The sequence below is a fragment of the Ursus maritimus genome, unplaced genomic scaffold, assembly GCF_017311325.1.
Source record: "Ursus maritimus isolate PB19 unplaced genomic scaffold, ASM1731132v1 scaffold_30, whole genome shotgun sequence".
NCBI lineage: Eukaryota > Metazoa > Chordata > Mammalia > Carnivora > Ursidae > Ursus > Ursus maritimus.
The window spans coordinates 34,991,142-35,006,918 of NW_024425564.1; the positions used below are offsets into that span (position 1 = coordinate 34,991,142).

At 49.9% G+C, this 15,777-nt stretch overlaps 1 protein-coding gene across 4 annotated transcripts in view; it reads right to left on the reverse strand.

Annotated features, from left to right (window-relative positions):
• Positions 1-11,313, reverse strand: part of MOCS1 (molybdenum cofactor synthesis 1) — a 37,209-nt gene extending 25,896 nt beyond the window's left edge. For 2 of the 4 annotated variants that reach the window (XM_040645116.1, XM_040645115.1), the window contains exons 1-3: positions 11,117-11,311; positions 3,964-4,090; positions 2,415-2,582 (exon numbers count right to left, since the gene is read on the reverse strand). In XM_040645116.1, the coding sequence (XP_040501050.1) occupies positions 2,415-2,582; positions 3,964-4,090; positions 11,117-11,239 (418 nt within the window). In that variant the 5' untranslated portion in view covers positions 11,240-11,311. Of the gene's footprint in view, positions 1-2,414; positions 2,583-3,963; positions 4,091-11,116 lie in introns of all 4 variants that reach the window. The other 2 variants (XM_040645118.1, XM_040645117.1) reach the window with 2 other exon arrangements.
• Positions 11,314-15,777: the final 4,464 nt, after the last annotated feature.

Consider the following 15,777-nt stretch of genomic DNA (forward strand, 5'->3'; position numbering starts at 1 on the left):
TTTCCGTTCCTGCCACTATGCAGGTCAGCGGCTTCTGTAGAAAGGTCTGTGTGTCCTTGTGTCTGTACTCAGTCATCCCTCTGACCAGCAGTGATCCTCACCCCCTCTGCTCTCCCATAGGCCTTGGCATGGAATACAGGGGTTTAAGACGGAACCCACGCCAGAAGGCAGATGGTGTGACACGAACGAGGGGGCTGGGCCTCGCAGTCAGCCAGGCTCAGCGGGCGCATCTCCTTCCTGGAACCCAGGCTGCTTTCAGCTCTGGGGAGCCATCAGGAACACGGGGTCAGCTCCCCTGGACCAGCTCATCCAGCACTGGAATGATGGCAGGATTCCAGGTCATGGGACTAGTGGCAGCTGGAGTCAGCTGGCCACGGGGAAGGAGGGAAGAAAAGGCTGTCAGGGGCACCTCCTCTGGGCTTCCACGGGAGCTGGGCTCCCTTTGCTCAGTCCTTACCAGACACCTGGCTCCGCAAGGGGCTGAGGATCCTCACTGGCAGGGCCTGGAGCTCATTCACCTTTGTGCCCCCAGCACAGTACCAGGCATGTAAGAAGCCTCCAGAGAACAGTCACTGAACCAGCGAATGAGGCAGAGGACGGAGGCCTGGGAGATCCCGCCCAAAGCAGCAGGGGTGGGGGCTCAGAACCAAGAACACAGAGCCTTATTTTCCTCTGATTTCATCATCTATAACTATAGAAGCTAAGGTCTCTCTCTTAGAAGCAAGCCATGGCAAAAGGCCCGCCGGGGTGACCCCTTACAGACCCCTTTGCCATGTGCTGGGTGTTTCCTGCTCATTTCCTACCCAGGTCAACTTTATCTCTGGCTGGAGACTTCGAATGGATTTTAGAAGTTGCGCAGGGGCCCCTGGGTGGCTGTCAGTTAAGCGTCTGCCTTCAGCTTAGGTCCTGATCTGAGGGTGCTGGGATCGAGCCTCCTGTAGGTTCCCCGCTCAGGAGGGAATCTGCTTCTCCCTCTCCCTTGCCACTCCTGCTCATGCTTTCTCTTCCTCGCTCTCTCTCAAATAAATAAGTACGTAAATAAATAAATAAATAAATAGAAATCTTAAAAAAAAAAGCTGCCCAAAGGTATGCTGCCAGTAAGAGGCACAGCCAACATTCACATGCAGGAATAACCTACTTCAGAGATTGCAACCCACAAGTGTAAGCAAACACCAGCTACGGGTCAGGCATGCACTCACATGCTGGGAACACGGCTGGGAACCAAAGCTGCCTGAGCTCCGAGAGCTTTCATGCCAGTTAGTGGGAGGAAGAGACAGTATAAAGGAAACAGAAACACACAACCAAGTAATGTAACCTCAGAAGACACAAATGCTATGAAGAAAAAATAAGATAGAACAAGGGGACAGAGTAGGGCTCGCCACACTTTTTCTGCAAAAGGCCAGAGAGTAACTACTTTGGCTTTGCCAGTCACATGGTCTTTGTGGCAAGTCTTCAACTCTGCAAAGGCAGCCCTGGGAAATATGTACGTGAGTGGGTGCAGCTATGTTCCAATAAAACTTTATTAACAAACAGTGAATTTCTGATTTCATATAATTTTCATGCGTCACAAAATGTTATTTTCTTTCAATTTTTTTTTAACCATTTGACAATATAAAAACCATTTTTAGGGGCGCCTGGGTGGCACAGCGGTTAAGCGTCTGCCTTCGGCTCAGGGCGTGATCCCGGCGTTGTGGGATCGAGCCCCACATCAGGCTCTTCCACTATGAGCCTGCTTCTTCCTCTCCCACTCCCCCTGCTTGTGTTCCCTCTCTCGCTGGCTGTCTCTATCTCTGTCGAATAAATAAATAAAATCTTTAAAAAAAAACAAAAACCATTTTTAGCCTGCAGGCCATACAAAAACAGGTGGTGGCCCAGTAAGCCTGTGGGCTCTAGCTTGCCAACTTCCGGGACAAAGAGTGGCTGGGCTGTGTATGTGGAGATATACTTTGGAGAGAGTGGTCAAGGAGACCTCCCCAGGAAGAGGACATGTGTGCAGACACCTGAACGAGGCAGGCAGCGTGCCCTGTGCTCCTGGCTAGGAGAAGAGTGAGTCCAAAGGCCTGGCGGTGTGCATGGAGGGGCGGGACAGAGGCAGAGGGGCAGGCAAAAAGTCTCAGAGGTCAGCAAGAGCCAGACCATGTGGGCCTCAAGGCCCCAGTGAAGACTTTAGTCTAAATGTGACGGCAAGCCACTGGGCTCTGGCACTTACCAGCTTTGCGACCTTGAGCAAGTTACTGAACTTCTGTGCCTCATTTCCTAACAAGATGAGAATAATAACGGCAGCCGTCTCAGAGGGTGGCAGGGCCAAGTGAGCAGTATGTTCTGAACGAGTGTCAGCTGCCAATACGAACACCAAAGTCCAGCTGGATGCGGCAGGAGTTGGGAGAAGTGGCCGTGGCTTTTGTCAAACTTACCCACAATGTCCACCACGTCCGGCCGGATGAGCGGCTCTCCCCCCGTAAGCCGGATCTTGTCTACGCCTTCCTTCACAAAGAGCCGTGCAAGAGTCAGAATCTCCTCTGTGGTCAGCAGGTCGGCCTTGGGGGTCAGTGGGACGCCCTCCTCGGGCATGCAGTACTGACCTGAAGAAGGGAGGGGACACGGAGGTAGGCCATGACCATAGCACTGGGGCCCACGGTACTTCCAGACCCCCACTCCCCCACCAGGCCAGAAGTCTCTCCTGAACCCCACCTGGATGGTGAGAAATGACCTCACCAAATCTGAGCTGGTACAAAGGCTACAGACTCTCTCCGGGCCTTGCCTTTCTCATCTATGACATGTTAACACCACCCCTCCACTCAGAGGGGAGGCTGAGGGAACTGGTTAGAGAGGATGAATCAGGGGGGGAGCAGAGTGCGGCCTGATGTGGGGGGATGCCAAGGTGTCGATTCTCTCAGTGTGTGGGGCCGCTAAGCAGGGTGTGCCTGGCAGCAGGCCTTGGGCCCATTCCTTCTGGCACTGGTCACCCTCTTTCATTCCATCCAGTGTGGCAAAGAGTGACCCCTGTGTGCTTGGGTCCTGAAGCCGGGAGATACTTTCTGACCTGTGAAAAGTCACCCTCCTCTGTAGTGACAAGTGCTCTCATGTCCAGCCTATTTCAAGGTCATCAGTCCCATTTCACAGGTTGGAAAACTGAGGTACTACTTGTTCAGCGGGGAGGTAGCAGAATGGGGCAAAAAATGCAGGGAGCCCTGGAGGGGGGGTAAGGGGCACCAGCCCCTCCCATCGGCTCCTGTGGGAGTTTTATCAAGGACTGGGTCAAGATCTAGTATAGGGTCATTTAGTCAAAGTAGCGAAGGGTCCAGAATTGGTCTTTTAAGATAGAACAGAATAGGTAAAGAACATCAGAAGTGCATGCAGCGAGTGTTGTTTGGTTAAACATTTACTACATATGCACATGTATTTATTGGGTCACGAAGTAAATACATTTCTTATTGGGAGCACCCATGGAAAGCAGGAGAGAGGGAGAGAGGCAAACTTTGGAAGTCCTTCCAGCAGCGGCCACACCCCCGCAGTACTCCGTGAATGATTATGAAATGAATACTCTATGTATCAGCCTGGCCCCAGGCAACTTCTGTCACAGGTCTGGGGTGTCTCAGGCACTGCTGTGTACCTCACGTGTTTGCAGCGTCCAGCACCCCCACGCCTGCCCCTGGCCACATTCTGAATGCTGGGAACCATATGAAATGGGAGGGAGGAAGAGCCCTGAAGCCTGAGATTTAGGTCCAATCTCCATTGCAATTCTGTTCCAAGTAGAGCCCAGCTCCCAGGCCCCTAAAACTCAACCCTGACCCTTATCTTGCCCCACAACCGCACCTGGCGAGCAGGGAAGAAGGGTGGGAGGAGACACTGGGAAGAAGAATGGGGAAGGTTGAGGAGGCTGCCTGGCGTGGGGAGATTTCTGAAGCTGCCTCAGCAGGGGGCAGGGGGGCAGGGGGGCAGGAGGACAGGAAGGGGACTCACATCTGAGGTTGCACTTCTCGGTGAGGGAGATCCTCAGGTAGCTGTGCTGCCGGCCGAAGCTGTCGGTGAGGAAGGCAGAGAAGGGGGCCCCGTGCTCCCGCAGGAACTGTCTCCTCCTGGACAGCCCCTGCAATGCCGGGCAGAGGAAATGTGGGCCTCTGGGGGAGGCCTGGCTGGGGGAGGGGGGCATGGAGAGCCCACCTCCGGGACATAAGCCCCCTCCCATCAGGCATCCCCTCTCCCCCCCCCCATCTCTGCAGTCCTGGGGGAGCTGGGATTCTCCCTATCATTTACAGACTGCGAAACAGGCCTGCAGGGTAGGACCTGTCCCCAAGGCCCCAACTCAGCCCCAGGGAGCAGGACCTCTATAGGGACACAGCTGCCCCCCCCCAGCCCCCTTTCTCCCCATATCACCATCCTACCGCCCCGCCCCCCCTTCAAAGGAAGCCTGTCCAGGAACAAACATCTCCAGTATTTCTTGGATGGGTCAGTGGGAGAGAACATGCCACACTCAGCAACTGGAAACTATGCCAACTGGCAAGCAGTCCAGAACGGAGGAGAAAGGAAGTGGGTAACTAAGTGGGATGGTGGCTGCCTAGGAGACAGTGAACCACTTCTCCAACTCAGACCTCCTATTCCCTCCCTTTACAATGGGAGACAGAAGGAGCTCAAAGTGAACTCACTAACTCTGGGGCGTGAGGGTCACACAAGTTGCCTCTCCACAGCTATTCCCCTGTCAGCTGGGCTCCCTGGGGCATCAGCACTGCCCAGGACAACCCAACAAGTCATCGGAAGCAGCTGAAGGCTACACCCAGCTGGGGAGGGGAGGGTACACTCATGGGGAGGGCTCCCCTCATGCAGAAGGCTTTTGGGGCAAGGACAGCACAACCAGGGAGGCCTGCAGAAGAAAGGAGGCCACCAGCCTCTAGGAAGGCAGAAGGGAGGGCCAGGATGATCACCCATAACCCCCTGCAGATGACTCTAGTCTTCCTCCTTCACCCCACCCATTGCTGGAAGGAAGGATTAAGCACCCACTGTCCGGGGTCTCAGAGCAAGGAGATTGCTGGAGCCTCTCTGCAAGGCCCACCCAAACTCCTCCTGGGGAGAGGAAGGAGGCGGCCAACCTCAGCGTTTTCTCCCAGTCTGATCTAGTCTGATCTCCTGCCTTGAGCGTACAACCCTCAATCACAATAGATGCTAATGTGATACTGGCTCCATAGAAGCAACATTTATAAAACATCTTCAAGCTTCCAAAGAATGTTCTCTGTTCAATTCCCACACCTACCCCATAAGGGATTACTGTAACTGAAGTTTGGATGGGGTTCAAGAATACCACTGGCAGAACCAGTATTTAAATCTAGGTCTTCCGAGTCCAAGGTCTGAATTCTTCCCTCTAATTGCAAAGAGCGAATCCAAGAAGGTATATGGGATGATGCACGGGGTGGGGGGGAAGTCCTTTCTTTAGAATCTTTTTAACAGAGGCAAGAGGTTGATCATAAGGTTGTTCATGAGGTCTCCGGACGGGGCTCTGGACTGGTTTCTCAGCCACGTGTGACCGGACATCCTGAGAAAGCTCCCAACTTCTCCAGGCCTGCTTTCCCCGTCGTAAAATAAGAACACAGCTATGGGCTCAGGTAAGTCAAGGGAAGGGGGCCAGGAAGCTGGCAAGAAAACACCTAGGATTATCATGATCTTGTAACCTAAGAGAGCAGAAGGCCTCAGGGCCCCTGAGGCCCAGGGTCACTCTTTGGCTGCGCTCAGCAGGAACATTTCCTTTAATGACTTCTTCTGCCTGGCTACACGTCAGAACCATGCGGCAGCTTAAGAAAAAACTTCCACTGGAGAGCAACTCAGTTTGGATCTCTGAGCACTCACGTTTTTAGTCTGTCTAGGTGATTCTAAAGTATAGCCAAGGTCAAGAGCCATTGACTCAGGAGATAGAAGGAGTAGGAGTGAAAGTATGTGGGGGGTGCTTCCAGGATTTTCCTGGGTGGATAAAAGTGACCTCACTCTGCTCACCCAAAGACCAGTGTTCCCCCATCCTCCAAAAAACCCTGCTTGCGGTCCCATGACAAGCAAGCAGCGGTCATTTCTATGAACTGCTGCCTGCTACAATCCTAACAGTGCTCCCTACCTCCCTACTCACCCCACTGCCTTTCTACCCATAGCCTTGGGGGTGGAGCACGGGACACAACAGTCAAGAGCTCCCCTGGTGACCACAGTCCAAGAGGTCAGACACCTGGAAGTCTGAACTTCCAGCAGAGTTGCACCCAATCCTTCATCAACAGCTCTTTGCAACTTAGAAATCTGGTAGGCACCCCAGACACAAGCCCCTCAGGAGTCACCCTCACCCTAATCTCAACATATTGGGGTTTGTTGGCTGGGTGAAGGAGGAGTCGAATTGCACCAACTGGGAACAAGTGAGAGGACTAAGGAGCATGACTCAGCAGAAACCAGGGAGCAAGAGGCCTAACCGGATCAGACGCTGGGGGTGTGTGGCAGGCTGGATTTCAGCGCTGAGGCCTGGAGTGACTTTATCTAGATTCATCCAGACTCTGTACTGGCAGACCCACACACACGCACACACAGTCTCATACCCCGCCAGCCTTGCAGACTCATCACTGGGAGGTTAACAAGCTTCATCCCTGCTTCTTCTCTCCTCCAACACTGCATGTCCTACTTTCATTCTTCCATCGCTCCCTTTCCTTTAAACCCCCTGGAGGAAAAAATACCAGCATCAGTCAGAGGAGCCCTGGACCCAGAGGGCATGACCGACCGGGCAGGGTGGACAGTGACGCCTCTCACCCAAGAAGGGCTGGGACATCTCAGAAGCTGCTCATAGTCTCAGAGCCTGGCCTGGACCAGGCTGTTGCCCAACACTCCCCATGTGGGAATCCCTCCTGCCTTATTCAGAATCCCAGCATCTGTACTGTATGGTGACTAACACAATATAATAAAAAAAATTATTATAAAAATAAAATAAAATAAAAATTCTTGGATTTAAAAAAAAAAAAAAAAAGAATCCCAGCATCTACACGGTATGTCACTGACTGTGTCAAACTACATAGACTGGTCCTTAATCGGAAGAGAAAGGTGGTAAGTGCCAAACCAGTCACACTGAGGTCATCATTCATTTCCCGGCTGGTCTCTACTGTCAAAACAGTTTCACCTAGGACAGTGGCTTTCAAGGGTTTGCACATCAAAACCGCCAGCAGTGCTTCTAAGAAGTGCTGAGGCCCGAGCCCCACTCCAAAGATTCTGACTCCATTGCTCTATGATGGGGCCCTGGCCTTTTTTTTTTTTTTTTTTTTTTAATTATGTTTCAACTCTTCACTCTGCAGCTTGGCTGAGAACCACTGGGCCAGCGACACCAGGATCAGGAGCTATTTGAATCCAGGGGTAGCTGTGGTACAGAGCACAGGCTCTGGCAGTGGGTAAACCTGAATTACAAGCCCGGCTTTATTACTAACTAGCTAGAGAGCAAATCACCCAAAATCTTTAAGCCTTAGTTTCCTCATCCCTAAAGGGTGGAAAATAATTCTCCCTGACCCAGTTGGAGGAATTCCTGGCACACAGCAGGTATTCAATAAGTGATCTCTGCCCTTTTCTTAATAGCATTCCTATTTCCATATATTCATGGGGGAGCACCAGCTGTGTGTGCTGTGACTAGTTTTCCCGCTCTCGCCAGCTCCCCCAGTCAGTCCCACAAGGCCCAACCCTACTTAATGGCAGATGGGCCAAGGCTGGGGTTTCAGACCTGCTGTCACACCCCCCAAAGCAGGGCAAGTAGAGCCTAAGCTCCACAGGACCATGGATGACCAGGCATGAGGCAGCCTACCATCTGCTACTGGTTGTGTCTTGTCTGCCTGCCCAGGGCAGACTGGGGCACGGGGTGCGGGTGGGGAAGGGTGGTGCAAAGGAGTTAGTTAGGGAAGGGATGCTGCCTCCAAGTAGTCACTAACAGGGCATTTGTTTTGAATGATAAAGGCCAGACCCCAAATAGCTCTAGAATATAATAAGGAGGGTTATTCAGGAGAAAAAGAACACATTCCAAACCCAGAGATCAGTGGCTCTGATTTGGGATCCTGGCCATTTGGGAGGACATATATCAAAATTAATGTCTATTAAACAAGAAGACCAGCAAGGTGCCTAGCCCCAGGTCTGGATCCCCCTCTCCCTCCATCCCTCCCTAAGTGTGGGGTCTTTATACCTATGGATCCTGGCACAGACAGTCACACTTCACTGAAGCAAAGATTCTGAAGGAAAGATTGGAATTCAAGATACCCCCCTGAAAGTTGTTTTTCCCTTCATGTGTCACTGTTCCAGGCCAGGGCCTACTGGGCCCTCCTCCCTTCTCCCACACCTACTTCCTTCCTGCATAACACCCTCTCTCCAACATCTGTTCACTGTGACCCTCTGAATACTGGGTGCCTCTGCCCTGCATATGGTCCCAGCAAAGCCTGCATGGAGCCTGGGAAGAAGAGGGGTGTCATGCTCCTGGGCTGGGGTAAGCCCTGCAGAGGTTATGTGGGCCTCCCCAATCAGGACAGCAGGTAGCTGTGTCTCCCCTCCCCACCTCCCCACTTAACCCATGCTCTACCACCTCCCCTTCCCACCTGCAGGAGCTGCTCAACCTGTCCTCGGCGCAAGCCCGAGGCCCACTTTGCACTGTCCTCACAGCCAGCTCCCATTCCACACCTCACATCTCCCTCACACCCACACCCTGACACAGGAACAGATAACACTCAGTGGCTTTTCCCTCTGTCTCTCCAAGCCGCTCCCAGGATGGAAGGAAAGGTGCCCTGCAGGCAGGGAGGCGGGGACAAGGATTCCCAATGCCCCACACCTGCTCTTGCCAACTGGCAAGTTCTGTGAATAGGCTGACCATGGAGATCCGGATCCAGACTTGCCTCACCTCGGAGATTTTCTTAAAAGACATTGTGTCCTCCCCCATGGCGTAAAGTGGTCCAACCCTGCGTTTGGAGGGAGGGGAAGTGACAGCCCCAGGAGCCAAGTGAAATGGGAGACAGAGTAAAGGTGAAAACCTGGGGCTCCCTGTCCAGTGCTCTACCATTCCACATGTGCCCCTCACTAGCTGAGTTTCAAACAGCCAAAAATATCTGCTCACTCCACTGCATGCAGAGCACCATGTTCAGCACCACGTAGAAATACCTAGAAAGGTGGGGGGCACCCTACACTCGAGGAGCAACCTGCCTACTGAGGATAACCCTAGCAGAGAATGCCCAGCATAGGAGGTCCAGGACCAAAGAGTTGACAGAGTGGCTATCCTGAGTGTCCAGTGGGAGGGGACTCATGGCACATAGCAGGTGTCAATGGTGGCAAGGCTGACAATAACAAATATGACAGCACCTACGTGTGTCAAGTTTTGTTCTAAGTACATATATCAACATATACTAACTCGCTTAATCTCTAGAACCACCCTATGAAGTAGACACTTATTCTCATTTAACAGACGAGAAGACTTAGGCACTGGGAGGCGAAGGGACTTGCTGAGGTTCACATACCTACTCTGGTAGGGCTGGGCTTCCCATGCCTGCCGGCATTCTGCTCCAGAGTCTGTGTTCTCACCTGCTAATCACATTGCCCCCCCCCCGCCCCAATAGGATAAAGGAAAGGGCAGGACAGCCTCTCATCTTACTCTCCCTGAAAGGAGGAAGTGGGAGCACAGGTGCTAGAGTTTGAGTTCCTACTCCCTTATTTTCAGCTGTGACTCCAGGAAGTTAACTTCAGTGAGCCTCCTCACCTGAAAATACAAACTCTTGACCTCACGTGGTTTATTGTGAGGACTAAAAGAGACCAGAGATGAGGACACCTGGGTGACTCAGTTGGTTAAGCAGCTGCCTTCAGCTCAGGTCATCAGCCTGGCATCCTGGGATCGAGTCCCGCATCAGGCTCTTTGCTCAGCGGGGAGCCTGCTTCTCCCTCTGCCTGCCGCTCCCCCTGCTTGTGCTCTCTCTCTCTCTCTCTGACAAATAATTAAATAAAATCTTAAAAGAAAGAAAGAAAGAGATCTGCCACTTGGCACAGATCCCTTCCTGAAGGGCACGAAGGAAATTAGGGGCAGGAGGAAGAAGAAACTTCCCTTTTCCTGAATTCTTTAAAGCTCTCTCAGCAGTCCTTGCGTTCCTATTTTTTCCCCTCAATGAAGTTCGAAGTCCAAGGAAACTGAAAAACTTCCAGCAATGAGGCCTGATTATGTGAAGATCCAGAGGGGATCGGAGCAGGGAAAGCTAGTTAGGCCAAGGCCCTCCCCCTGGTTGAGCAATAGTTGGGGGGAGGGGGCATGATCTGATGATTCCCAGGGTGTGAAGCCCTGTGCTAAGACATAGGAAAAGAATGACCGGGTGGGTTTAGAAAAGAGGTTTCACCAGATGAAAAAGACATGCTTCTCCCAAAATTATTCCCTGACCACATGGGCAAAAGAACACCAAACTTAACACTTGTTATGACATGAATAACTCTGTGGGGCGCTGTTAACGACTGAAGGGGTCTATCCCAAACCTTAAGGAAAACTGGAATTCCTAATCTGGGCGGGGATCCTGCTCCTTTCTGCTCGAGAATGAGGCTGAGCCCTCCGAAGAGACATGAAGACGAAACTGACAGAGTGAAGGACAAGCCACAGAGCCCTGTAACTACAGACGTGACCAGTGACTACCCGTGGCACCAAGGTGACATTTTTAACCAGTGTCACACTATGAAGCGGGGTGTCCCAAGAACACCTGGTCACACACAGACAACCTTCACAGGGCAGGGGGAGAGGAAAATGTTCAAGAAACAGGGTGGGGGAGGCAGGGCTGAGCAGGGCACAGTTAACAATGCACCGGACCCAGAGTCCGGCCTGCCCGCTCTCCCATGTCTGGGCGTCACTCAGACCTGGAAGGGGGCTGCACGGCTGCGCGGGAAGGGAGGTGGTTGGTTAAGCAGCACCCCAAGGAGCGCCCGTTCCTCGGGGTATCAGGTGAGACTGGGCAGCTTAGAGAGCATCCCTCCACTCTTCTCCCCACCCCCAATGAAGCGCTGAGGGGTCCCTTCCAGAAGCGGCCATCGCAGCCCGGCCTGGGTGCTTCTCGGGGTGAGGAACAGCTAGCCGGCCGCCCCTTCCCGAGGAAGGCGGGGATGTGCGCGGGCTCACCTCCGCAGCAGTCCGGGAGGGCTCCCCGTGGTGATGCTGCGTCACTGGGGCCCCGGAGCTGCAGCTCCGGACGCTTGACCTCAGCACCCGCTGCAGCATCCGGGACACCGGCCTAGCCGCCATGAACCCTGCAGGCCTGGCGAGATTCCTGGGTAGCTGGCTTCGGAAGCGCACCAGCCCAGGGCTCGCCGCCCTACGTCCTCGCGGTAGGGGCGGGGCGGGGGCGGGGCCCGTGCAGCCAATCCGGCGAGGGCGCTGCGCCGCGCGGCCTTCTGGAAGTTGTAGTCCACTCCTCCTGCTCGTTTCCTGGCCAGTATGCGTTCTAGGGCTTGGCAAGCACTAGCTCAAAGTCGGTTGAAGATTCTGGGTCTTTTCTACAGGCTTCTCTGCCTGCGCTAGTCCAGGACCTAAATCTTGGTGTGACTAGCACAAAGTGCTGTCGGCAGGGCAAGACTAGGGCCGGGTGAATGAAGCATTGCCTTGGGCACAAAATTGAAAGGGGTGCCAAAAAAGTAGGTTATCAAGATAAATAAAATTTAATGCAGTATTTTTAAAAGTCAGAATCAGGGGCGCCAGGGTGGCACAGCGGTTGAGCGTCTGCCTTCGGCTCAGGGCGTGATCCCGGCGTTATGGGATCGAGCCCCACATCAGGCTCCTCCGCTAGGAGCCTGCTTCTTCCTCTCCCACTCCCCCTGCTTGTGTTCCCTCTCTCGCTGGCTGTCTCTATCTCTGTCAAATAATAAATAAAATCTTTAAAAAAAAAAGTCAGAATCAATGTAAAAAAAATCTATGATTAACAAAAGATCAATATTTTATATAAAAACAAGCTCTGGCCCTGCACATTTATGACTTCTCTCACTCCCTTCGAGGTAGTCTAGGCCCTGGTTGAAGTCTGGTCAGCTCCCCCTTTTTTTCCCCCATCAAAAACAAAGAGTTATAGGCCTCTAAGATTTTGGATGGTAACACACTCAACAATGAACTTATGGTACTAAGAATGATGATGTTCAAACTAGCCTACCTGGTGTATCCAAAACCCCATGGCCCATAGAATCAAACATTGACTGGAACATTCTAGATGCCAAGTGTATATTAGAAACTGGAGGTCTTGATCTCCTGGTATGGAAGAATTGACAGTTTAATGGAGAGGAAAGCATAACTGTCACTGATTTGCATAAATGCAGCGAGACTGTCAAAAAAGCTGGGATAATTCTAGCCTCAGACTCAGGGTGAGTTTCTTACATTATTCAGAGTTTAGACAATACATTGCAGGGCTAAGGGTGTGTCTGGGTATGTTTGAAACTAGTGGGAGAGACTTGACAGAAGGGTACTTGCAAAGGGCCTAAGGCACACTAAGAACTGTTCAAGCTCTGTCCACTGCTAAATTTGATGTGTGGATTTGTCAGGGGAACTGGGCGTAGGGGTGAGGATGATGCCTGAAGAGCTTCCAGGAGCGAATTCAACCTCAGGGAAGAGGGCATCTGACGTAATGAACTTGATCCAGGAACAAGTTTTAGAATTTGGAGGAAGCAGAGATTCTGAGTTTATGTGTTGGTTCTTTTTTATTTTATTTTAATTCAATTAATTAACATATAGTGTATTATTAGTTTCAGAGGTAGAGTTCAATGATTCATCAGTTGCAATAACACCCAGTGCCATTACATCCGTGCCCTCTTTAATGCCCATCACCCAATTACCCCTTCGCCCCACCCACCTCCCCTCCAGCAATCCTCAGTTTGTTTCCTATAGTTAAGAGTCAATTATGGCTTGTCTCCCTCTCTGATTTCATCTTATTTTATTTTTCCCTCCCTCCCCCTATGATCTTCTGTTTTGTTTCTTAAATCCCACATATGACTGAAATCACATAATTGTCTTTCTCTGATTGACTTGTTTCAATTAGCATATGTTCTAATTCCATCCACATCATTGCAAATGGTAAGATTTCATTGTTTTTGGTGGCTGCGTAATATTCCAGCATGTACGTGTGTGTGTGTGTGTGTGTGTGTGTGTGTGTGTGTACCACATCTTCTTTGTCCATTTGTCTGTCGATGCACATCTGGGCTCTTTCCACAGTTTGGCTATCATGGACATTGCTGCTATTGGGGTGAAGGTGCCCCTTTGGATCTCTATGTTTGTATCTTTTGGGTAAATACCTGGTAGTGCAATTGCTGGGTCATCAGTAGCTCTCTTTTTAACTTTTTGATGAATCACCATACTGTTTTCCAGAGTGGCTACACCAGCTTGCATTCCCACTAGCAGTATAAGAGGGTTCCCCTTTCTCCACATGCTTGCCAACATTTGTTGTTTCCTGACTTGTTAATTTTAGCCATACAGCTGGGAGAAGATATTTGCAAATGTCTTTTCAGATAAAGGGCCAGTATCCAAAATCTATAGGGAACTTCTCAAACTCAACACCCAAAAAACCAAATAACCCAGTTAAGAAATGGGCAGAAGACATAAACAGACATTTCTCCACTGAAGACATGCAAATGGCCAACAGACCCATGAAATAATGCTCAACATCACTTGGCATCAGGGAAATACAAATCAAAACCACAATGAGATATGTGTTGATTCTTAATAAGCTCTGTCCCCAGCTTTATTAATTTCTTATAACTGCTGGAACAAATTGCCATATGCTTGGTGCCTTAAAGCAAAATTTATTCTCTTACAGTTCTAAATGTCAGACTCACTCCCTCTGGAGGCTCTAAGGGAGAATCTGTTTCCTTTGTCTTTTCCAGCATCCAGAGCTACATTCCTTGGCTCATGGTCCCTTTCTTTATCTTTAAAACCAGCAGCATAGCATCCTCTCTGTGACTCTGCTTCCATCCCGTGGCCTATTTCTCTTCTGTCTTAAATTTCCCTCTGCCTCCTTCTTATAAGGATATTTGTCATTGTATGTAGAAACCACCTGGATAATCCAGATGAGTGTTTCAGTGTGGATTCTTCATAGGGAGGGGGAGGGGGTGAGTGACAGAAAACAGGTAGATAGAGAAGGGTGGTAGGATAGGGAGAGAAGTATTTAACAGTTGGTCAGAATCCAGATCCCTAGAGATAATTAGATTGAAGGGTATTAAATCTTTTAAGTGATTCCCTAAAGATGATCTTGTGCCCTTACCCAGTATCCCTACTCTTTGAGCCCATCTGAAATGTCACTAGTTGCATGAAACATTTCTAGAGTCTGCCCTCTTCCTCCAAATTATGGGTGACTGTTCCTGCACTTGGGCCTTGTCACTTTTATTAGAACCTTGGAATGCCAACACTAAAAGACCTCACAGCTTATTCAGTTTAGCTTGTATGTTGAAATCTTCTCTATCCCGCCACATTACTGAATTGCTCTATAACTTCTAATAGTTTGGGGGTGGATTCTTTTGGGTTTTCTGTATAGAGTATCGTGTAATCTGTGAAGAGAGACAGTTTGACTTCTTCCTTGCCGATTTGGATACCTTTTATCCCTTTTTGTTGTCTGATTGCTGTTGGAAGGACTTCTAGTACTATGTTGAATAATAATGGCAAGAGTGGGCATCCTTGTCGTGTTCCTGATCTTAAGGAAAAGGCTTCCAGCTTTTCCCCATTGAGAATGATATTTGCTGTAGGCTTTTCATAGATGGTTTTTATGAGATTGAGGAATGTACCCTCTATCCCTACACTCTGAAGGGTTTTAATCAGGAAAGGATGCTGTATTTTGTCAAATGCTTTTTCTGCATCTATTGAGAGAATCATATGATTTTTGGCTTTTTTCTTGCTGATAAAGTCTATGACACTGATACAAAATCAATGCTCAGAAATCAGTTGCATTTCTATACACAAATAATGAGACTGAAGAAAGAGAAATTAGGGAATCCATCCCATTTACAATAGCACAAAAAATCATACGTTGTCTCAGAATTAACTTAACCAGAGATGTAAAGGGTCTATATTCTAGAAATTACATATCACTCTTGAAAGACATTGAAGAAGACACAAAAAGATGGAAAAAGATTCCATGCTCATGGGTCAGAAGAATTAACATAGTTAAAATGTCTGTGCTACCCAGAGCAATCTACACTTTCAATGCTATCCTGATCAAAATACCGATGACATTTTTCAAAGAACTGGAACAAACAGCCCTTAAAATTTGTGTGGAACCAGAAAAGGCCCCAAATCACCAAGGAATTGTTGAAAAGGAGAAACAAAGCTGGGGGCATCACGTTGCTGGATTTCAAGCTATACCACAAAGCTGTGATCACAAAGACACCATGGTACTGGCACAAAAACAGACACATAGACCAATGGAACAGAATAGAGAACCCAGAAATGGACCCTCAGCTCTTTGGCAGCTAATCTTTGATAAAGCAGGAAAAAACAACCAGTGGAAAAAAGACAGTCTCTTCAATAAATGGTGCTGGGAAAATTGGACAGCTGCATGCAAAAGAATGAAACTTGACCACTCTCTCACACCATACACAAAGACAAACTCTAAATGGATGAAAGACCTCGATGTTAGACAGGAATCCATCAAAATCCGAGAGGAGAGCATAGGCAGCAACCTCTACGACATCGGCCAAAGTAACATTTTTCATGACACATCTCCAAAGGCAAGAGAAACAAAAGAAAAAATGAACTCGTGGGATTTCATCAAGATAAAAAGCTCCTGTTCATTCTTTTTTAAAAGCAGTTTGGGG